Source organism: Pleurodeles waltl, chromosome 4_1 (assembly GCF_031143425.1).
Source record: "Pleurodeles waltl isolate 20211129_DDA chromosome 4_1, aPleWal1.hap1.20221129, whole genome shotgun sequence".
Lineage (NCBI taxonomy): Eukaryota > Metazoa > Chordata > Amphibia > Caudata > Salamandridae > Pleurodeles > Pleurodeles waltl.
In genome coordinates, this window is record NC_090442.1 from 1,011,953,086 (window position 1) to 1,011,977,195 (window position 24,110).

The following is a 24,110-nucleotide window of genomic DNA, read 5'->3' on the forward strand; positions in this document are numbered from 1 at the left end:
CAGTCAAGAAATGAGGCACCCACTCAATGACTAACTCCAGACCAATTGTTTTTATATACCAAAATATATTTTGTTGCTTTATTACTAGAACCAGAAGATCTTCGTTGCAGGTATGTACAGTTGTAAATAGATATCAAGCATATGCATCAAATGTACTTTGTTTGCTTTTTGCATATAAAGCAGTTTACAAGTAAGTAACACTTTTCAATTTCAAAAGTTGACAGTGCAATTTTTCATAGGAGCCAATAGAGTCCTGGGCGAAAAGTGTTAGCACAGTTAACAGGTAAGTACATGACTTACACTTCCAATCATTGGTGGTTAGGATGTCCACAGGTCAACGTTTAGGCTGATCCCAAAGGTGCACCACCAGCAACATGGGGCCGGCTGGGTGCAGAGGTCAAAGTTGGTGTTGGGATTTCAATTGAATCCTATGAGGACTGGGGCTCTTCAGTAGAAAGCAGATTGCAGGTAAGTACCCATAGTTCCAGGACCCAAGCCTGGGAGGTTTAGGTCAGCACTGAGAGGCCACAGGTCCACACCAAACACACACCCTCAGCTGCACAGGGGCGGCTGGGTGCATTGTGCAAACACAAAGCTGGGCGCCCAGTGCTTTTCAATGAGGGGATCCCAGGGGTCAAAAAAGATCCTGCAGGCTGGGTCCAGGGGGGTCGGTTCCGGGAAACTAAAGGCTAGACAATAAAGAGAGGTGCCCGCTGGATGTTGCTGGACCATCAGTCGGATTGTCCAAGACCATGCTCTCCTTGGGCATCGGGTATCTTCGTCAGATCCAGTCTTGGTCAGGGGGTTCCTCTGGATTCAGGCTGCAGCCGTTGTTGTGTTGGCCAGGAGGGGTCAACCCGAGGTGGACTCAAGGTCAAAATCGCCTGGGGACCTTCTTGGACGGGTAGGCCACCAGGACTCTGGCCGTGGGCGTTGGGTGCAGAGTGGGCAGGCCTCGGGGATCCAGGCGGTTCTGGAGACCTTTTTGGAGGTTTCTTCTGGGCAGGGCCGCTGTCCTCAGGATTTCTAGGTCCTCTGGTGGGCAGGCAGTCCTCTGGGGGTTTGTAGAGGTCGCTGGTCCTGAAGGATGCATTGCCATTTTGGAGCAGGAGTCTTGAAGCTGCAGACAGGCTGGTAGGGCTGGGACCAAATCAGTTATCGTCTGGAGTCTTCACTGCTGGGGTGTTGACTTGGCAGTCCTTCTTCTTTCTTCTTGAGCTTGCCAGGAATCTGGTGAGTAAGATTGAGGGCTGGCCCTAAATACTAGATTTAGGGGCATTACAAGCTAATGACTACTATCCCTGAGGGTGGCTACGCCCTTCCTGTGCCCACTCCCTTTGAGGAGGAAGACACATTCCTATCCCTATTGGTCCCTCTCCTCCAAAAAAAGATGGAGGATTCTGCAAGGAGGGTGTCACTTTGGTTCTGAACACCTTAGGGGTGGTCCTAGCTGCTGTGGTCACTCCTTGTTTTACCTCATTTTCCTACCAGAACTGCTGCCAAAAGTGGGGCCTTTTGGGGGGCGGGCATCTCCACTAGCTGGAGTGCCCTGGGGCACTGTAACAGAAGGCCTGAGCCTTTGAGGCTCACCACCAAGTGTTGCAGTTCCTGCAGGTGGGAGGTGTGAAGCACCTCCACCCGGAGCAGGCTTTGTTTCTGACCTCAGGTCCTTACCCATGGGGTCAGTAACATGTCCTTTAGTGGCAGGCTGGCACAGACTGGTCAGCCTCACACTTAAGAGTTGGGTAAAATACAAGAGTTTTGTGTGCATTTTACAATAAATCTAACACTGGCATCAGTGTGTGTTTATTGTACTGAGAGGTTTGATATCAAACTTCCAAGTCTTCAGTGAAGCCATCATGGAAATATGTAGTTCGTAATGACAAACTCCCAACTCATGTGCTTAATATGGCCACACTGCACTTTCAATGCCTAATAATGGACTTAGACACTGTAGGGGAACATTGCTCATGCAGCTATGCTCTCATCTGTGGTGTAGTGCCCCCTGCCTTAGGGCTGTAAGGCCTGCTAGATGGGGGACTTACCTATGCTACAGGTGGGCTTGGCACCCTGGAAAGAGTGCCATGTCGACTTAACTTTTTCTCCCCATCAACACACACAGTCTGCATGTGTTTGATGAGGGGTCCCTTAGGGTGGCACAATACATGCTGCAGCCCTTTGGGACCCTCCGTGGCCACAGAGCCCTTGGTACCACTGGTACCTTTTTCAAGGGACTCAGCTGTGTGCCAGGGGTGTGCTCATTGTGGAAACAACTGTACAGTTTAGGGAAAAGACACTGGTGCTGGGGCCTGGTTAACAGGATCCCAGCACAGACACAGTCAACTTAGCATCAATACCAGGCAAAAAGTGTGTGTGTTGGGGGGATGTTTCCATGCCAAAAGGGGCACTTTCCTACAACAAGATCATACATGTACATTTCATGGGTCGACCAGAATTTTCATATTTCTCTAGAGACTCCGAGCCAAGATGGACAAGAGGGCGTGCCGTCACCCCACCTCCAATGGTGTCTCCACTCCCTGTGCCTGTGTCCGAAGGGAGCAAGGTAGGCAACACCAAACACACCACAAGAATGCTGCCGGCTACTGCGCTGTTGAGGTCAGTGCCAGATGTGCAGGGAGCCAACAAGCTGCATGGGAGTGAGCTTCCTGCACTGCTCCAACGAATTACAGGGCGGGGAACACCCGGGTAGAACTGGGCACCCTTTTTAAAAAAACAAAAAAAACAGGCCAAACAAAAGAAAAAGGCGTCGACGAGGGACCATGCACCAGCAAATTAACGCGATAGAAGCTGCTACTCAAATATTCAAGGTCCACGGAGGAAGCACCCCATAATGCCTTGCAGGGCTTCTCTACAAAATTCCTCCTTCTTGTGGTGGCCCCAGGAGAGAAGGTTCCCCTCCCACATTACAAAGAAATGTGGTGAGGCCACAGAAGTGCAGTAGGTCCTCCCCTCCACCCTCAAGGAATTTTGGTAATGTACTGACCCTGTGTTTCCTGGGTCAGAAAACATTATGACTCCCTGGTTTTCACTTTATGTTTAAAGTACTCAAAGGCTGGAGCAATTGCTGTTCAACTGAGAGTGCATCACCCTGTCGGGCTGATTCTTTGACTGCATTTTATCCAGCCTAAAGGTGTGAAAAAAAGGAACAAGCACATGTTTATTTTCACAGCTTTATTAACCATTAATGTTGACAGTGATTGTTGGTCAATGTTGAAATGAATATTCATATTAATGAAGGCATTTATACATAACTATAGTGAAATGTTGATGATTTTTAACATCTGGGTTGCCTGCTTTTAAATATGGTGAACCTTTGTTAAAGCTAGTAGGTTTGCCTTATATGTGTGATGACCCTTGATAAAGCCAATAAGCTTGTTTCATTTAAAGTGACACCCCCTACATGGTGATGTAATATTTGGTATAGGAGAGGGGGTACTGTGATTTGAGAGGTTATGATTCTTCAAATGTGATTGCAGAGTGTCTCTAAGGTAGTTTTATTATGCGTTATGTATATAACTGTAGAATTATGCATAACATTAAGTAGTGTGTGTGTGTGTGTGTGTGTAATAAATGTACTTTTCCTTTCCTACAGAAAAAGCACTGACTGAACAATCATTTAGTGTCATTACTTTGTGCCAGCCAATGGCGATTACCAGTCCACACCAACTCCCCTGAGTAGGCCTTTGACATCTCTGCTTCGCAACCCTGAGATAGTCAAGTGCTACAACGAGGGTCCCAGGAAGGGGAAATTGTGGACCTATTACCTGCACAGGCCTCACAACCCGCAAAATAACCCAATTTCTTACAATTTATAATAGAAAGAAAAGCAGGCTTGGGTCACTCTTCAGTTAAAAATGACATTTGCAATTTACATTGCGAAGCCAGGGAATAGATTTCTGCTTTGTGTGGCACTATAGAGCAGGGACTGGAAAGCCGAGCAGGAACCTGAATTATCGGGGTTTAATGTGCCTTCTTGATGGGAAATCGATCACTGTAATAATCTTCCTCCAGGAACTAGAAGTTGAGATTGAGGCACACCTCTCAGCCTGGGTGAAGATGATGACATCGCCAGGGAACAGTGAGGGTGTAAAGCTGCATATCTGGCCTTTAATTTGCGATGAATGATCAAAGAATGTCAAAAAGAGTACCTGGATGAGGGGTGAGAGTAGGGTGAGAGTAGGTGGGTGCTGGTAGGAGGCAGTCAGTCATGAGGATGTCTGGATATCTGCCACTTTTTATTCTGTTTGGTGCACAGGTCTTGAACACATTAATAGAAGATTAGGAAAATGTAAAGTGCAAGAAAGCTCTGGAAAGTTTGGTAGAGTATCTTTTGTGTATTGGTTTTAATTCTAGAAGAATTATTTTTTGTTGCAAATGGCTTTGAGGTAGGGGGATTAAGGTCGTATAAGTGTGCATTTCCGGTCTTTAATTTGTGATGAGCGGATAAGGAATGTCTGATGGAGTATTTAGATGGAGCTCTGGTAGGCATGAAGCGGTCAGTTGTGAGGAAATCTGAATACCGCCACTTCTTCTACAGCTTGGAGCCAGTGCTTAATTTGTAGATAAAAAGGTGCCGGTGCTCAAAGCTCTTCTCTTAAACACGCGACTGCTGCAGTGAAATGTGCGAACATGGAATACTGAGGCACCGTAATCCCAAAGCCATCTCTGGCCCCTTCAATCCATTTAAAACCACTCCTTGCCCCTTCAGCTCACTCCCGGAGTTTTCTGCTTTCTCTCATTGTGACGCTTTTTCATTTTTCCCTTCCTCCGGCTTTCCCATATGTGTCTTTTGCTCGCTGCAAATGCTTAAGGCAGAAGACTAAGCCCCGGCCCTCAAAAATAAGTGCCGGTGCTCAGCACCGGAAACAACAAGCACAAATTAAGCACTGCTTGGAGCACAGCCCATGAACAGATGAATTGGGAAATTAGAAAATGACTAGTGTAAAAAAAGTGCAGGAAGGTTTTGAAGTGCTCCCTGTGTCTGTTGGTTTTGATCCCAGAAGTTAAGACTTTTTGTTGCAAAGAGATTTGATGTTGGTAGGTTAGGGTCATTTATGTACTATGGCAGGCACGTAGCGGTAGGTGATGTTGGATGGATCCAAATGGAGTTGAAGATTTATTGGAAACTTGTTCAGAAAAGGACAATTGTGTCAAGATAGGGAGTTCTTTTTTCAGGGCTCACTACTAGACTAGGCCATGAGAGGCCGGTAAGATGATGAGTGCGGAGTAAAGAAATTCTTAAGCGAGCACTGGACTTTGTAAGCTATTTATTCTGATGGCAGAGTGTGGGTTATAAGATCAGCATGTTGGATTAGTCAAAGAGAGTAAATGTTTGAAGAAAAGGTAGATACATAAACCCTCATTATGACATTGGCGGTAAGTCCCGCTTACCGCCATGCTGACTGCCGGCAACATACCAACCTGCCGCGGTTTACCACTACCCATATTATGACACACACAGAGGAATCCGTCACTATACAGACACACACATAAGTCCGCCAGCCAGAAGGTCAGTGATAAAATGGCAGTACCAAAACCCACACCGTTACGCCAACAGAACTACACCCACAGCATTATGACCCATGAATCACCGTGGCGGACATTCAACAACGGTAAACCATTGGAGGTACATACCACTGCGCTCAAAATACACACACTCAAGCAAAATTAACACCACATTGGACAATTCAAACTACACACACCTGACACCCATACACACACCACACACACACACCACTATAAAACACACACACACAAATACCCACATCCCCTTACAACTAACAAAAATTGCCATTAGAGAGAGATACAGCAAGAGCACCCACACAACCAGAGCCACAGAACACCATCACCCATGCACCATCAACACGCCTCACAGCACACACCCCAACATATCACCCCACATGCCCTCACACACACCACTCACTCTACACCCATGACACCACAAAGACACCCCAGGTTCTCAGAGGAGGAGTTAAGGGTCCTGGTGGAGGAAATCATCCGGGTAGAGCCACAGCTATTCGGATCAGAGGTGCAGCAGACATCCATCGCTAGGAAGATGGAGCTATGGCAGAGAATCGTAGACCGGGTCAATGCCGTGGGACAACACCCCAGAACAAGGGATGACATCAGGAAGAGGTGGAACGACCTACGGGGGGAAGGTGCATTCCGTGGTTGCAAGATACTAGATAGCAGTACAGAGGACTGGCGGTGGACCCCCGCCTCCTCCCCCACAACTAACAACATGGGAGGAGCAAGTCTTGGCAATACTGCATCCTGAGGGCCTGGCAGGAGTAGCAGGAGGACTGGACTCTGGTAAGTCAAATCTCCATTAATATCAACCCCACTACTTGCATGCCATCACACACCCCCACCACTACCCTCACCCGCATCACTCCACCACCTCACATACACCCCACCATCACAACCCACTCATACCACTACCACGCCCTGCATGCAACACCAATGCATGGACACCCATCACAGACCTGCATGGACACCCATCACCAAAGCATGCACACTTGAGACAACCACCTAGCCAACCAAATCACCACACACACAAGCCTAAGCTGCCAGGGCAAACACAACCTAACAGGGCAACACACCCATGCACAACATGTCACACGCAGAAACTATAACACTGCATTTACATCCCAACAGGTCCCCCACACAACGTCACCGGAGAGGAGGTGCCAGCAACATCCAGGACCTCTGGACAGTCGGTCACACAGCCACAGTCCCATACCACCACAGAGCCTCCCCTCTCAGGAAACACCAACACAGTACCCATCCAGCAGGCCCATTCCTCTGTCCCCAGGACATGTCAATCAGCAGTGTTTCCACCACTACAGGGACCCCAGGACACCCCACAAACACAGGATGATCAGGGACCTGGGGTCAGTGGCAGTGGGCACACGGTTCAGGGGACAGAGGCACAGGACAACAGGAAAGCTGGGAGGACTGCTATGTGACGGGGAAGGACAAGCCCAGGAACCGACTCTCCACGAGGCACTCATCAACATCCTGGGAGCATACCACCATTTCCAGGAAATGATGGGCCAGATACTGGCCAAGTTGCAGGAGACCCAGCGGCTGCAGGAGGGACAGTACCTGAGGATCAGGGAGGACCTGTGGGACATCCACACCACCCTGGTCACCATTTCAGGGGTGCTGCCAGACATGGCCAACACCAGGAGGGAGGCAGTGGCGCACCAATGGGCCCCTGACACTAGCCACACCGATGAACAGCCCTCCACCTCCGCTGACGCTAGTGGACAAGAGGCCCCGCCACAGGAACAACAGGCCACCAGCATCCCTCCCCCTGCAGAAGGAAAACCACCCTGCAAACGGTCCCTGAGATCCAGGCAGAAGCCAAAGAACATTGCCAAGACCCCCACCAGGAAATAAGACTCTCCTGAATGTCACCCTTGTGTCCCACTCTGCCACCCTGTCCACCTTGAACTGCAATTGCTCCTCTTCCTATGCCCCCTTGGACAATGCACCTGTGATACAAATAGACTGGAACTCTTACCTAGACTTTCCTCCACCACCCTCCCCCCCCAGCCCATTGCAATACCCCATCCACTTACTAGCACAAAAATAAACTTCCTTGTAAAAAACACAAGTATTGAGTCTGTCAAGTGATTGAACTATGTATTCGTTTAACAATCTGTAGACATTGCAATTCAACTGTACATTAATGTATACATAGGTATGACCTGTAGTTTGCTGCAGTCAATACACCAGGGGCCAGAGTGGGGTACAGATATCTGTAAATAGACATGTCAAAGGGTACAGTAAGTGGCCATAGTAGTGGGAATATCAGCCTGCCAGTGAAAAATTACAATACAAAACTGCAATGGAAGGTGGTTACATTGTCTTACCTGTTTAATGTTCTATTGTCCACATCCTCATCCTCTGCCTCATCTTCGTCACTGTCCACAGGCTCCACCGCTGCCACACGCCCATCTCCAGTCTCATCCTCCTTCAGAAAAGGCACCTGGCAACGTAAGGCAAGGTTGTGCAACATGCCACGATGATCTGGCACACCTTCTTGGGTGAGTAGCACAGGGAGCCACCCATTAGATGGAGGCAGCGAAACCTGGCCTTCAGGAGGCCAAAGGTTCACTCTATAATTCTTCTTGTTCACCCATGTGCCTCATTGTAACGTTCCTCTGCCCTTGTCCTGGCATTCCTCACTAGCCATGAGAGGTTGGGGTAACCAGAGTCACCTGCAAATACCGAGGGATACCAGTTAGCCAGACACTAACCCTTATGGCCACCCCTATACCCATACACCAACATATACTGGGTGGGGACCTTGGGCTCACCTAATAGCAACACCCTGTGCCTCTAGAGTTGAGCCATCACATATGGGAAACTGCTATTCCTCAGGATAAAGGCATCATGCACAGACACAGGATACTTTGCACTGACATGGGAGATGTACTGGTCCGCCAGGCACACTATCTGCACATTCATCGAGTGAAAGCTCTTTCGATTTCTGAACACCTGTTCATTTCTCCAGGGGGGGCAAATGCAATATGAGTTTTCATCAATTGCCCTAATGATGTTGGGGATATGTCCCATTGCATAGAAGTCAGTTTCACTGTGGCCAAATCCTCCACCTGGGGGAAAACAACGTAGCTGCGCATGTGTTTCATCAGGGCAGACAACACTCTGGTCAGCGCAATTGAGAACATTGGCTGAGACATTCCTGCTGCCAAGCCCACTGTCACTTGGAAGGAGCCAGTTGCCAGGAAATGGAGCACTGATAGGACTTGCCCAGTAGGGGGGATCTCAGTGGGGTGACGGATAGCAGAGATCAGGTCTGGCTCCAATTGGGCACACAGCTCGTGGACTGTGGCCCTGTCAAGTCTGTAGGTGAGGATAATGTGCCTGTCCTCCATTGTTGCCAAGTCGACCAGGGGCTTGTACGCGGGGGATGTCTCCATCTCCTATTCATCCGCAGCGGTTGTAATCTAGGGGGCAAAACGATGAGCATCTGGTCAGTAGTCACCATTTTCAAAATGTACAGTGCAATGCAAGTTGTGACAAAAACAGTATGTTGTTGTATAGGGCAAAATGGTGCCTATGTGTGCTGTGATGCAGTTAGGTGCCATGGCTTACCCCCCAAAAATGGCGCCCTCCTGTCCTGTTAGGAGGGACATGTGGTAATGAGGTAATGCCACTGACGTTGTGCACCATTGCGGGAGGCGGTTGAGTACTGCCGTGCAACTCCTCATTAGTTGTCATGGGGCCCTATGGGTTACAGTAGCCAATGATGATGTACGCCGGCGGTGACGGTATGCGCCGCCGCAGACGTGACCGCCATTTTAAATCTGTTCTCTCACATGAAACCTGACATCAAACAGGAGAGGACCTTTACTGCAAGTGCTGCTGTGACCTGTGTCTGGAACCGACCATGGCTCGAGTCACTGGGGAAAGGGTCCCTGCCTTCATCGCTGTGGAGTTGGAGAGACTGATGGATGGGGTCCTACCCCAGTACTGAATGCTGTATGGACCTCCAGACCAACAGGTGAGTACACTGTGGGCACGATGCATGGGGTGCTGTGTGTGAGGGCCTTGTGTAAGGGAGGAGTGGTTGAGGGGTCCTGAGCAGCGTGCTGCATGTATGGTGGACAATGTATGTGCGTAAGCGGATGGGAGGGATATGGTGGGCCATTAGTGTATCAGGCAGGACGGTATGACTGATACCCTTTTTCTATGTGTATTTCCTCTGCAGGTCAGCGCCCATCAGAAAAAGGGTATATGGCGTGCCATCGCCAAGGATGTGTGGACCCTGGAGCTCTATGGCAGGCAGAGCACCCACTGTGGAAAATGGTGGGAGGACCTGAGACGCTGGGCACGGAAGATGATGGAGGTCCAGCTGGGGATGGTCTCCCAACGAGGAAGGGGTGCCTGTCGAATCCTGACCCCGCTGATGTTCTGCATACTGGTGGTGGCCTATCTGGAGCTGGATGGACACTTGAGGGTATCACAACAACCACAAGGGGGTGAGTACAGTTTCCCAATATACTACTTGTGCGTGGTGTGGTGATATCCGGGTGGTGGATGTGGGCCTGTTGGTGCCCCTAGGTCAAGCCAGACATTGCAGGGTAGGTTCCATGTTGGGTAGGGGCTGGGGAACTCCTCCTCCAACCAAGCCAGTGTGCATCCACTACTGGGCAGGGCTCTGTGGGTCTCAGGTATGTTGCAATTGGGTTTAGGTATTCCTGTCCATGGGCTGGTGACTAGCATTGTGACTGGTAGTGCTTTGCCAAATGCGTAGGGCTGTTCCCTGTGTGTGAGTGTGTTGTGTACGCCAACGGTGGTGTTGTTGCTGCCATTGACCAAGTGTATTCTCTGTTTCCCCCCTTTTTGTTTTGTCACCCTGTCCTTGTGTGCATTAGCATCATCTGGTGGAGGAGCAGATGCACCGGTGACGGAGAGAGCTGCATCCCACAGGGCCCACGAGGCCGAATCCACCGATGGTTGGGGCACCAATGGGACGGAGGGCGAGCGGTGTACCACGGTGGAGACAGGAGGGGACAGTTCTGAAAGTGATACCTCTTCCGATGGAAGCTCCCTTGTGGTGGCAGACAGCTCTGTGCCCACCCCAACTACTGGTACAACCGCCACCCCCGTACCCACACCGCCCTCCCAGCAGCCCGTCAGCGAGTTTCCTGTGCCCACTTACCCAGGAGGGTGGGCATCTCCTTCACCCCAGGCACCTCAGGCCCTGCCCCAGTTAGCCCTGCTGCCTTGAGTGAGGAGGCTATTGACCTCCAGCTGTCCATCTCTGTTGGGCAGTCAACCATAGTGAATGCCATCCAAGGGCTAGCAGGGCATTTGCAACAAACAAATGCATTCTTGGAGTGCATTCACTCTGGCATGGCGGCCCAACAGAGATCATTCCAGGCTCTGGCCTCCTCCCTGATATCAGCCATTGTTCCTGTCTCTAGCCTCCCCCTCCAATTTCCTCTTCCCAGTCCCATTCCCCTGAACCCCAACCTATCCCAAGCACACAGGCAGACCAGCAAGCACCCAAGACAACACACAGGAGTGGATCAGCAAACACAAGCACCACACATCATCCCACAGGCACTCACACAAACACCCTCAAGATGCAGACACACCAACATCCACTGCCTCCAGTGACCCCCTCCTTCTCCTCGTCCACCTCCCTCCCAGTAGCGTCTACACTCACACCTGCATGCACTACATCCTCATCCACTACCACCATGCCTATCCGTACATGCCCCTCACTGGCAGTCACCACCCCCACATCCATGCACACGTCCCCTGTGTCCTCTCTCACTGTGTCTGTGCCCCCTCCTCCCAAAGTACACATACGCAAGCACTCAGATGCCCAACAGCCATCCACCTCACAACAACATCCAGCCCATGCACCTGCACCCAAACACAGCAGACAGACACCTCCTACTACCACTCCCTCTTCCTCCACTCCCAAACCTTCACCCTCTTCCCGTCCCAGTGCCCCTAAGAAGCTGTTCCTCTCTGCCATAGACCTCTTCCCTACCCCTGTCCTGCCCTTCACGTCTGGCCAGGGTGGGCAGAACCCAGGCTAGCACCTCAGCCACCCAGTCCACGGCCACAGTTGTTTCGGCAGCTACTGCAGGTGAGAGAGGCTCCAAAGAAATACCCATTGGCACTGCCAGTGTGCATGCACCAGCTGCCAAGGGGAAGAGCAAGAATGTACCTCCAGCTGCCAAGGGGAGGGAGGCCCCACCACATGGCAAGGAGCCACCACCACATGGCAAGGGCAAGGAGGCACCACCACATGGTAAGGCCAAGGGCAAGGCGGCACCACCACAGGGCAAGGGCAAAGGACCTGCCACTGCAGGCAGGAAGGACAGGTGGCCTGGTGCTGGGACTGAATCTGAGCCCCCAACACCAACCATGGCGCTTCAGCCGTCCGAGGCTGCAGGGGAAGGGCTGGAGCCTCCCCCCACCACTGCCAGCACCAATGCCAGCAGCAGCAGCCCCTGTGGGCAGCCGTCCGAGGCTGCAGGGGAAGGGCTGGAGCCACTCCCCACCACTGGCAGCACCGCCACCAGCACTGGCACTGCCACCACTGTGCAGCCGTCGCCGCCGGCGGGCAGTGTGTATTCCTGCCTCCATTGACTGTAATGCATCCTGACAACTGCAAATCGTGTGGGTGTAACACCCAGGTGAGTGACTGTGACCTTGCACTCCCCAAGAACTGCATCACAGAGCACAAGGCCCCCTCCAGAACCAGTGAAAGAAGGCATCCACTCACCCCCTCCTTACCAGGTGAAGCCCACTGGGCACAAGGCCCCCTCCAGAACCAGTGGAAGAAGGCATCCACTCACCCCCTCCTTGCCAGGATGAAGCACACTGGGCACAAGGACCACTCCAGAACCAGTGGAAGAAGGCATCCACTCACCCCCTCCTTGCCAGGATGAAGCACACTGGGCACAAGGACCACTCCAGAACCAGTGGAAGAAGGCATCCACTCACCCCCTCCTTACCAGGATGAAGCACACTGGGCACACGGCCCTCTCCAGAACCAGTGGAAGAAGGCATCCACTCACCCCCTCCTTGCCAGGATGAAGCACAAGGGCACAAGGCCCCCTCCAGAACCAGTGGGCAAACCACCCACTTGAGAGACTGTGGCTTTGCACTCCCCAGGAGCAAGCACAGGGCATGGAGCTCCCTGAGGTGCCCCCCGCTCCCCGTCCCCCTGAGGTGCCTGTGTATTTTCGACCTGATGCCCCAGCAGTGTTCTCTCTGTGTTGATGCAGGAGTAAGGTGGGGCCTTCGCCTATGTGATGTGGCCCAGGGACATTATGGACTGGGCAGTGTCCCTCCATTTGTATATATGTAAATACTGTTTTGATTTTTGAGGACGTATTTCTAGTTTTTTTTATCTTATTACACTCACTTTAATCACTTCCTTTTGTCCTTGCATTATTCCTGAGTGGTACGGGGTGGATGTGTAATGTTGTTGCATCTGTTTGTGTGTATGCTGTTGGGGGTGGGGGTGTTGCGTGTTGCATGTGTGTGTGTCACTCTCTTTTCCTCCCCCCTCCCGTGTGTGCTAGATGGCAGTACTCACCATGGTCGTCGTTGTCGCCGGCGTTGGTATTCCTGGTGTAGGAGGAGATAGACCAGCATGGGGAACACCTGCTCCATTGCGTCGTGGTTGTTCCCCGAGTCTCCAGAGGTGAGTCCTTTGCCTTCAGTGTACTGTTTCCACTGTGCTTTTGATGTCGTTCGAACCGGCCCGGAAAAGGTGGCGGATAGGCCTGTTGTAATACTGTGGGCGTTACATTGTCTTCTGCCTGGCTGTTGGCGGTTACCGCGGCGGTGGTTGTTGCTACTGCCGTGGCGGTCGATGTGTTAAAGTGGCTGTCTGTGTGGGCGGTTTCCGCCGTGGTCATAATTCCATTTTTTTACTGCCGACCTGTTGGAGGTATTACTGCCGATTTAGCACCGACTGTCAGGGTTGTAATGAGGGCCATAATGTCTCAATGGAGAATGCATTCCAAGCAGGGAGTTCTGTTGTGGTTGATAATTTGCAAGCGAATATTGAGGTTTTTAACGTGACATTGTTGTGAAGTGCTGAGGTTTCCACTACTTTTAAGAATGAAGTATTAAATAAGCAGTGAATAATTGGCTAAGGAGTAGAGGACGTTCCAGAGCCAGCTGGGTGTACAGAAGAAGAGGAAAGCTTTGAGTGTTGGTGAGTGGGCATTGTGGGGATTGTGGGGTGTGGAAATATTGACGGTGTGCATTTGTTACTGAGAGCAGGTTGATGGCTGGAAACAGGAGTGACTGTGATGAATGACTTGTAAATTAAGTAAGTGCCTCACCCTTTGAAGCAGAGACTGTTGAGCATTATGATGAAGTGTGTCAGTTCAGCTGTCCAGGTGGAAACAAAAGTACCAGGCAATGCTGTGACATGTTTCGCCTGTTGTCACTGGATTGCAGTACTAGTGCACACTCACTAAAATGACAGAAACCTCTTTTTTGACTCTCACAGCATGGTGACTTCAAGCTTCAAGGCTCACGCTTGTAGGATGATGCAGGTTTGTAAAGAAAGTTAACACAGGAGCCATGTAATAAAAAAAATGCCAATTAAAGCTATACCTTCATAGAAAATAGGATTTTTATTTACAACAAGGAAACACAGTACAGTCAAACGTTATGGCCAACCAAGCAATAATATCATAACCTAGTGCAGTGATCATCTGCGCCGATATCTGCTCCCAGTGTAGCAGCACTGTGCTACCCTAAAATGGGAAAACCTACAGTATTCCAGACCCTCTTTAGCAGCTTTACACTGTGTCAGGCCGGCATGCATGTGGGGTTTGGGAATTGGTTCTAAATGTTGAGCTCTGTACAATTTTAACTTTTGTTCTCATGCATGGATGGTCTTCATTGCTAAATGTAGGTATGTGGTAAGGCTAGGGAAAGTTATACTGAAAACTCTTAGGTGCTTGCAGCTCTTGCTTCGAACAAGGGCTCGTGTAACTGGGGATAGTTGGATCTTTGCAGTGGTGCTGGGGGGATCTGACCACAAGTACCTAAGTACAACCTTCAAGGGACACCTTACGAGTTCCCAACAAATTTACCACCCACTCAACAGTGGGAGCGACACCCAAGCTGCGCCTCCATGGCCTTACTTCAGTGTGCATATTCTATTCAGTAAGGAAGGCATATGGGGTTTCAGCCTCCGATGGGTCACTGTCTGTGTTGCAACATTTGCAATGGCTGTCTCTGCGAGGCCTCAGATGGGAAGAGCACTTCAGAAATCACAAAATAAATGCAGTGTTTTGCCCCACACGTCTTGAACTCTCAGTGGCTAAAGCCTCAATGGGTATAAAGTGAACATAACACAACCCCTCACAGGGAAAGCATAATGATTAAGGATGAAGAAGCAATCTGTTTGGCTTTTATTATAATCTTAAGTAGGTTTGAGCAGTGGCAGGCTAGACCTGGCAGTAGCTCCTCATACTCGGGGTGCAGCAGATTTGTCAAGCAAGCATGTGGTAAGCAAGCTTAACATTCTTAATGTTTGGAGAGGATCCCTACGCTCTTGGCAAACTCTTTCTCCTCAGCAAAAAGAAATAGTCTCTGGCCCTCTAGGAGGGCACCAATGTGGTGTGTTACCTGTGGTCTAACCCTTGGTCTATGAAATTGCACAGAACTCCAGGAACAAGCTTTTTGTTAGTGTAGGGGTCATGGCTGCCCAGAACCGGCATGGCAATGCCCCCGCCAAAAAAGGCTATTGTCTTTCTGCCCCCCCCCCTCCCCAGAGGGGCAGATGGGGATTATTACTCCGATCTACCCTGGGGGGAAGGTGGGAGGAAGCCCACTAGACACCAGGAATGATTATTTAAAAAAATTTAAAAGAGGGGAGGGGGCAAGACTATGTACCCACCCCAAATAGATGGGTACAAAGTCTTTCTGCCGCCCTTGGGTGAATATCTGATAATTACCCCCTGGGGGGGGGCATACAGTTCAATAAACGCCAGGGAATTTAAAAAAAAACATACAGGGGTGGGGGGTATGCGGGACACAAAAGCTTATATGACAACTTTGTGGTAGTTGCAACCCCTCTAGCCACTCACCTACTGAGCTTCTCTTGAATTAGCTTCTACTAAGCGTCTGTCTTTCCACAGTCTAGTAAGTTGAGTTGTTGCTCCCCCTTCTTACGACAGGGTCCACTTAGTATATACCATTTCTCCAGCAGTTTCCACAACAGTGCTGGGGATTAACAATATAAAAACATGTGGAATAACTGTCAACAGATTCATGGCACACGTTTCTGTGATCAGGAAAAGATACCAGGCTGCTCAGAATGATGAAATCTGGACTTGGGTGGCACAGACGTTTTGCACATTGGACGCTAGACCCTACACTGCAGTGGTTTGGAACCAGATGTAGAAGGTCTGGTTTGCAGCCAGTGATGGGCCACTTCCCTACTAGAAAAAATGATGTCAAGGTTCTGGCCAATGGTCCAGTCACAGATGATGGAGCTGTGGAGGTTGGCTGGTGGGGACTGAACAGGAGGCATTATAAGGTGTTTGAGGAGATAGCAGCAACGTGAACTGGGAGAAGAAATACATTATAAAAGATGGGGAAAGGAGAACGTGATAGAAACACATAGGATGTGGAGTGCAACATTGTCTTGGCTGTCAGTGAAGGGGAAATCATGAAGGTTGTTGAGGAGTCATTAGAGTCTAGCACTTAACAGATGGGCAGTCTGTGATTTTCTGAACAAGGTTTATGATGAAATGGTTAAAGAGAATGGTAGTTGTGTGTAGATCGGTAAAACAAATAAGGGTAGAGTGGTGTAGAGAAGAATGTCAGAGAGATGTTGTCTCTTATGAAAACTGCTTGTCTAACCCAAAGCAACCATAATGGCCTTTGGTGAACAGACGGACAATCCTGAAGTGGAGGTGGACAGTGTCCTGAAAGAATATGCATTTCGTGCCATCTAACCACTCTAGCAGTGGCATGTTTATGAAAGAGTGCGAATCCCCCAACAGTATTGTCAGTGCCTCGAGGATAGTAGATTGATATGTTTGAACATTTTAGCCAACTCATTCAAGCCACTGGGGAACTTCTCAGACAATGATGGGCCATTCTTGAGGGCACTTGGTGCTACGTCTGTCTGGTTCTGCTGCTAGGATGGTCACCTCATCTAAACGTTCAATTGGAAGCTAGACGTTCTGCTTCTTTATTGATACCAATCATTACTGAAAAGGCAGATTTGCATGCCAGAATACGGACTACAGAATTATTGTGCTACAAGAATGTTAGAGAAAAAATATCGAACCAAAGTATTGTGGACGTAAGTACATGTTGGTAAGTACAGATATACTATTCTTAACATGACATAACTAGAATACATGTATATTGTCAATTACATATACGCTAACTTGGGAATAGTAAACCTAAACTGATATATGCTTTCCTTGTTGACACTCTGATTGTTGTTTTTGCTGTTTTAGTAGCACAATATTAAAACTCATCATTCTGGCATCATACCAAGAGCACACCCAAATCCTATATTTGCTGGTATTGTCATTGGGTGTAATAGTTCTTTGGTGACTTACATATAAATCGCCACATTACAGTGTGTTTCCTGCCACAGTTGGCAGCCTGCTACAGATGCATATACAATGATCACGCTTTTACCCCAGTTGCACACTAAAAGAAACAATTGTGGAAGTGTTCACCAGTGACTAAAACCTAGAACACAGTAAGGACAATTGGATACAATGTGAATACACTGTTTCAATAAAAATCTAGACCCCTTCCATATAAATCGTACTCTTTATACAAAATATAGTCTTTAAGAACTGGAGGAAGTTGTAGCTTTTCCAACAAAATAGGTCTCTGGAGCCTCCTAAGACCAATGAGTCTACGTATCTTCAGCCGGCACAAATGCTGCAATGACCTGGGGTTTTCTAAAGAAAAAAAATAAGATACAATATCATGCAAATGGTAACAACAAGTAAAACTGAAACAGGACAACGGGTTCAAATTTGCTTGGGTCATGGGGTGAGATTAAGGAATTTAAATCACTACCTCAAGGGCCTCTGCGTGCGTAGGTGAAAAGGATTCACTATTATATAGCTGTACTTTCTTCCATTCTTACACTCACTTTTTATCTCACTAGCGTTGTGGCCCTCTACCACACATGTATTGATAGGTTTAATAATTTGATAACATCACAAAGGACATGCTCAGTCACAAAGACAAGATTGTCATTCTTAGGTAAACTGTTGGTGGTATGTGCTGCACCTTCTGTTTGTGCCCACAAGTGGGAGGTAGAATGCGCAAGAGTTACGCACAGTATATTGATTATATCACTCTATGCACTTTACCACCCCCACCCATGTACGATGATGTGGACCCAGGGATGTGAGGCAAGAATTCTTCTTAGCTGGTGGTAGTGAACTGGGCAGAGTTTGGGACCAACATGAGAATTCGTAGGAAAGGGGGTTATTATTTACAAGGAGATAGAGAAGGACATGACCACAAATGGAACATTTTTAGCATACCAGAGTATGAAAACACTTGTCTTTTGGGAGACCGTACTTCCCAATGGTTATTTCAACAAGTAGCTCTCTGTGACAGTTCACCATATTGTTTACTTATCCATGACCGATCAACTGTGTTTTGTTTTTCCTCAAACCTCACTGCACATTGGTCGCATACCTGAACCTTAGATTATCTTTGTAGAACAGTTTTCTGGTTTATGCGTTATTAACTATTCCCTGTGCAATACTTCACTTTGATACCTATAGCTTGCATGAATCCCTGTTTTCCCAATTCCCTGTGAGAGTCATGTTTCCACCTGCTCCTTAACCACTCTGCATTGTCTTCACTGGATTTACTACAGCTGGATAATTATTCAGCCAGTTCTGCAACAACTTTGACAGATAACACCATTATCATATGACGCGAGGAGAAGTTTTATGGGAAGATTACAGAATATCCCGATTTGCATCACCTAGCAGTAACATACCCTTATTTGTCATTACAGACCGAACAACTGGCATGAAAAAGACCACATCCAACATGTGCAGGACAGTCTTGTGTGCTACCTGCATCTTCAAGTTCTTGATTGTCTGCCTCGTCCTGTCTACTGTTCATTGATAAACTTGGGTGGTAGCGCTTTGTCTCTTACCGTCCAGCCTCTACCTGACATTTGTGTGAAAGATAACTTCAGACTGGTCCAGAGAACATGGAAAAGATGTAAGCCACTTTGAATTTAATGTTAGTCCATTCAAGAGATGACTAGGGCTTTAAGTACATCAGCTACAAGTTTGTTTGGATGCAATTCCTCCCATTCTTCGGTAAGAACATTTGTCCCTTCTTTAGTAGTTAATGATACACAGATGTTGCTGTCCATCTAGTTGACCTACTCTTGGCAGCTTAATGATAGTTTAATAGTGAAACAAGCAAAAGTCAAACTGTAAAAAGTATTCTGCCTCTTTCTATCCACAGCTTTCATAGATGCCAGAGGCAAAAAAAAGGCATTTTTGATTTCGTCCTTTGGAGGGGATGCTCCCCAGTCATTCAATTTATTGGTAAATGACAAGAGACTTCTATAAATCAGTTTAAGCAGACAGGGAAAGGAGAGGCTGCAAGAAAGCTCAAGTGCAGATACTGTGGGGAAGACTCGGCCTGCTTAATCCCAATGATTTATAATTCTCTATCAAACTCTAATTTATGTGTTATTCCTTGCTCTTCCTACCCCCACTCCCGACTTGTTCCTCTTTACCTATCCTTTCTCTTTGTGCAGTCTCACACTTACCCCTCTGATTATCTCTCCTGCTCCCTTCCTCCTTACCCATCAGTCAGACACCTATGGCCAACTGCGCATAAAAAAATACTGCTCTGTCTAACATATGTTAACAATTTACCAAATACCACTCCATCCACAAGTCTACTTCCTAAGTTTCAAACTTTTCTTTCCTCCTTTTCTCTCTTTTTGTTTTTCATTCTTCGTGTCTCCCCTTGCCATTTTGAGAACTTTAGACAAATAAGCAACACAAGAAAACACCATGCTTTTATGACTTTTGGTAGTCAAACAAAGTTTTCATGATGATGAACATAACATCAATGGAATGGCTCTATCCAACCATTACTGGGCTGCAGAGGCTCCATCAGGTCTTCAAGCCTTGTTATTTACCTACAGGCAAAGTGAGTCAGACTTTTCCTCACCGCCCTGTCCTTCCACAGGTGCTATTGTGCCTTGAAATCTCTCCTTTTGTCAAACAGACCTTCAAGTGTCTGACTCTGTTCCAGGCCTACAGTCTGCTTGTAGGAAGTTGACTCTGTATATGCTATCTCAAAGTGAGAGATAGTGTGCACAGAGTCCAAGGGTTCCCCTTAGAGGTTGATAGTGGCAAAATTAGATAATGCTAATGCTCTATTTTGTGGTAGTGTGGTTGAGCAGTAGGCTTATCAGAGGGCTGTGCTAAGCATTTGCTGTACACTCACATGCAATAAATGAGAACACACACTCAAAGACTTAACTCCAGGCCAATAGGTTTTTATATAGAAAAATATTATTTTCCTAATTTATTTTAGAACCACAAAATTTCGAATTTAGATAAGTACATAAATTGTAAGGTACTTCACACAGGTAAATATGGAACTTTGAGTTAAAACAGTAATGTACACAGTTTTGGAAAAAATGGCAATAAGCTATTTTAAAAGTGGACATTGCAAAAATCAACAGTTCCTGGGGGAGGTAAGTATTGGTTAATTTTTCAGGTAAGTAAAGCACTGACAAGTTCAGTCTCCTGGGCATAGGCAGCCCACCGTTGGGGGTTCAAGGCAACCCTAACACCCAGCACCAGCAACACAGGGCCGGTCAGGTGCAGAGGTCAAAGGAGGGCCCAAATAACATAGGTGCCTATGGAGAACAGGGGTGCTCCGGTTCCAGTCTGCGGGCAGGTAAGTACCTGCATCCTTGGGGAGCAGACCAGGGGGGTTTTGTAGAGCACTGGGGGGGACACACACAGGCACACAAAATTCACCCTCAGCGGCACAGGGGCGCCGGGTGCAGTGTGCAAAGTAGGTGTTGGGTTTTGCGTTGAAAGCAAGAGAGGGAGCCGGGGGTCACTCTGGCGAAGCAGGCAGGGCACAGGGTGGTTTCTCAGGCCAGCCACCGACTGGGCTAGGATGAGGGCTGCCTGCTGGTCACTCCTGCACTGGTAGGTGGTTCCTCTCGGTCCTGGGAAATGCGGGTGCAGTGCTTGGTCCAGGTGTTGGGTTCCTTTGTTACCAGGCAGTCGCGGTCAGATGGAGCCTCTAGATCCTCACTGCAGGTGTTACTATGGGGGTGCAGGAAGGTCGACTCAGGGTATTCACATCGTTGTAGTTGACTGGGAGTCCTCTCTGTGGTGTTGGTTTTCCTGAACTCGAGCCGGGGGTGTCGGGTCCAGAGTGTGAAGATGCACACTTTCGGAGTGAGGTGAGAGTCTCTTTAAAGTTGGTTTCTTGGTTGCTGTTTTTGGACAGAGTCGCTGTCCTCTGGAGGTTCTTGGTCCTTTAGGTGCAGGTCAGTCCTCAGAGGTCACTGGTCCCGGTGGAAGCGTTGCTGTGCAGGGTCTTTGAGTCCGGAGACAGGCCGGTAGGGCTGTGGCGAAGTCAGTTGTTGTCTCTGTCGTCTCTGTGGGGCTTTCAGGTCAGCAGTCCTTCTTCTTTCTTCAGGTTGCAAGAATCTCATTTCCTGGTTTCAGGGTCACCCCTAAATACTCGATTTAGGGCTGTGTTTAGGTCTGGAGGGCAGTAGCCAATGGTTACTGTCCTGGAGGGTGGCTACACCCTCTTTGTGCCTCCTCCCTGTGAGGCAGTGTGCATGTGCTGAGTGAGGGGTCCCCAGGGTGGCATAAGACATGCTGCAGCCCTTAGAGACCTTTCCTGGCCACAGAGCCCTCAGTACCAGGGGTACTATTTACAAGGGACTTATCTGTGTGCCTAGGCTGTGCCAGTTGTGGAGACAAAGGTACAGTTTAGGGAAAGAACACTGGTTCTGGGGCCTGGTTAGCAGGGTCCCAGCACACTTTCAATCATAAGTAGCATCAACAAAAGGCTAGATTTAGGGGGGTAACCATGCCATGAGAAGCATTTTCCTAAACTGCTAAGTTACCATCGTATCCTGAAACCTTTCCAGTGTCCCAGATGAAGAATGTGTTTTACTCTGTCCTATACCTCTTGGCCTGTGTGATGATTCTTACTCTGGGTCCTGCATACCTTGTTGTATTCGACGGGAGGCTTTGTAAGGCTGATATCAATGGACTACTACTCAGACCCTGCCAAGTGTTTTCCAAGTTATGGCAGGCATGTGCCAAGGGTGTGTTTGAGCCCCCTTACTTTTTCACTTTTCTTGAACGATGGTGGTGCCTACCTGAAAGGATTAAGGGTCATATTTATACTCGGTTTGCGCCGAATTTGCGTCGTTTTTTTCGACGCAAATTCGACGCAAAACTAACTCCATATTTATACTTTGGCGTTAGACGCGTCTAGCGCCAAAGTTCATGGAGTTAGCGTCATTTTTTTTCGTGAACACCTTCCTTGCGTTAATGATATGCAAGGTAGGCGTTCCCGTCTTAAAAAATGACTCCGATGCATATGCGTCGGATTTATACTCCTGGGCAAAAATGACGCCCGGGAGTGGGCGGGTCTAAAAAACCCGCATTAGCGCCGGATTTTAGCGCCTGGGTCAGGGCAGGCGTTAAGGGACCTGTGGGCTCAGAATGAGCCCAGAGGTGCCCTCCCCTGCCCCCAGGGACACCCCCTGCCACCCTTGCCCACCCCAGGAGGACACCCAAGGATGGAGGGACCCACCCCAGGGACATTAAGGTAAGTCCAGGTAAGTATTTTTTTTTATTTTTTTTTGTGGCATAGGGGGGCCTGATTTGTGCCCCCCTACATGCCACTATGCCCAATGACCATGCCCAGGGGACAGAAGTCCCCTGGGCATGGCCATTGGGCAAGGGGGCATGACTCCTGTCTTTGCTAAGACAGAAGTCATTTCAATGGGGGATGGGCTTCGTAAAAAAATGGCGCAAATCGGGTTGTGGCGATTTTTTTGCCTCAGCCTGACTTGCACCATTTGTGGACGCCCATACGCCATTTTCCCCCTACGCCGGCGCTGCCTGGTGTACGTCGTTTTTTTTAACGCACACCAGACACCGCCGGCGGCTAACGCCGGCTAACGTCATTCAATAAATACGGCGCCCGCATGGTGCTTCAGAATGGCGTTAGCCGGCGCTAATTTTTTTGACGCAAAACTGCGTTGGCGCAGTTTTGCATCAAAAAGTATAAATATGGGCCTAAATATCAACATCCACAGATTCTGGAACCTGAAAACATAAATATTGCTGTTTGATGAAGACTCTGCCCCTCTATCATTGGCAGAGCTCTGTATGTATCAATTATTAAAGGACTTACTGAGCATTGCAGCGGACAATACATATCTCTAAAGCAGAGGTCATGATTATGAAACCAACTTATATTTTAAAGAGCTGTTTTTGTTAACTGTGAGAAAGTGGATTATTAGTTGAAGTCGATGTTGGCCTTCTTCAAGGATTAATGGCTCTATTCCTTACTAGGTTGAGTTAGGTCTCAATAATGTAAATCTGAGCTCAATTAATAATTTTTTTTTACCAACCACCAAAATGACAAAAAATTGGATATAGAAAACCGGAGATATAATTTGTCAAATTTGTGGATGGTTCTAATGCCAAAAGGTGCAAAGCAGTAGCCGCTGGTATCTGGTCAAGCTAGAGCATGTCAATGTTAAGACCAACCGCAGTGAAGCACGGGCCGGATGCAGGGTTCAAATTTGATCCGGTGATAAGTTTACCTTCTGACTTAGGGCCTGATTTATATCTTAGCGGCATGTATACTCCGTCGCAAAAACACCGTCACTCATTGACCATTTGTGTATGTATACTAATACGTTCACCATCACTCATTACATACCCATATTTGCACCATCACTTAAAAATAGTGCTGCATTCCATTTGAAAACATAACAACAACAAAAACAATATTGCTAATGCTATAATGTGTCATTTCAGATATACAATTGACATAGAACCCCATTACAAGTTTGTTAGGATCTTGGTTGGGGTTAGTAACAGGATTCAGATACTCAGTAAAAACAGAGATCTGTGTGTTTCGCCTGGACATTTTGTCTGATTTCAGCAGTTAAACTCCCAGGATGAAATGCCAACAAAAAATGAAGAACTACTGAGCAACTGTGACCAGAAGAAATATTTATCTAGGTACTTTCTCATTTATAAAGGTCCCACTTCTAATCATCAAATCTTCGGTTACTCTTCTCCTTGGAGCAGCCAACGGCCTTAATATCAGGAACTCGGGTGGGCAGAGTTCCCTCAGGTTATAAGGAAGACATTTTAATGAGTCCCACAGGGATTATGGTGATGACTTTACAAGCCTCTCTTTAGTACCCTAACAGTGACTCCATCATCCTTATGGTGCAAGCTACACAAGGCAATGGTGCCATAGGTCGTTACTAGATGACCTTCTAAAATGAGCAGGAAAGG

At 48.2% G+C, this 24,110-nt stretch overlaps 1 protein-coding gene across 2 annotated transcripts in view; it reads right to left on the reverse strand.

Moving 5' to 3' along the window:
- Positions 1-14,155: 14,155 nt before the first annotated feature.
- Positions 14,156-24,110, reverse strand: part of ASB15 (ankyrin repeat and SOCS box containing 15) — a 137,864-nt gene continuing 127,909 nt past the window's right edge. For both annotated transcript variants that reach the window (XM_069229878.1, XM_069229879.1), the window contains one exon: positions 14,156-17,483. In XM_069229878.1, the coding sequence (XP_069085979.1) occupies positions 17,311-17,483 (173 nt within the window). In that variant the 3' untranslated portion in view covers positions 14,156-17,310. The remainder of the gene's footprint in view (positions 17,484-24,110) is intronic.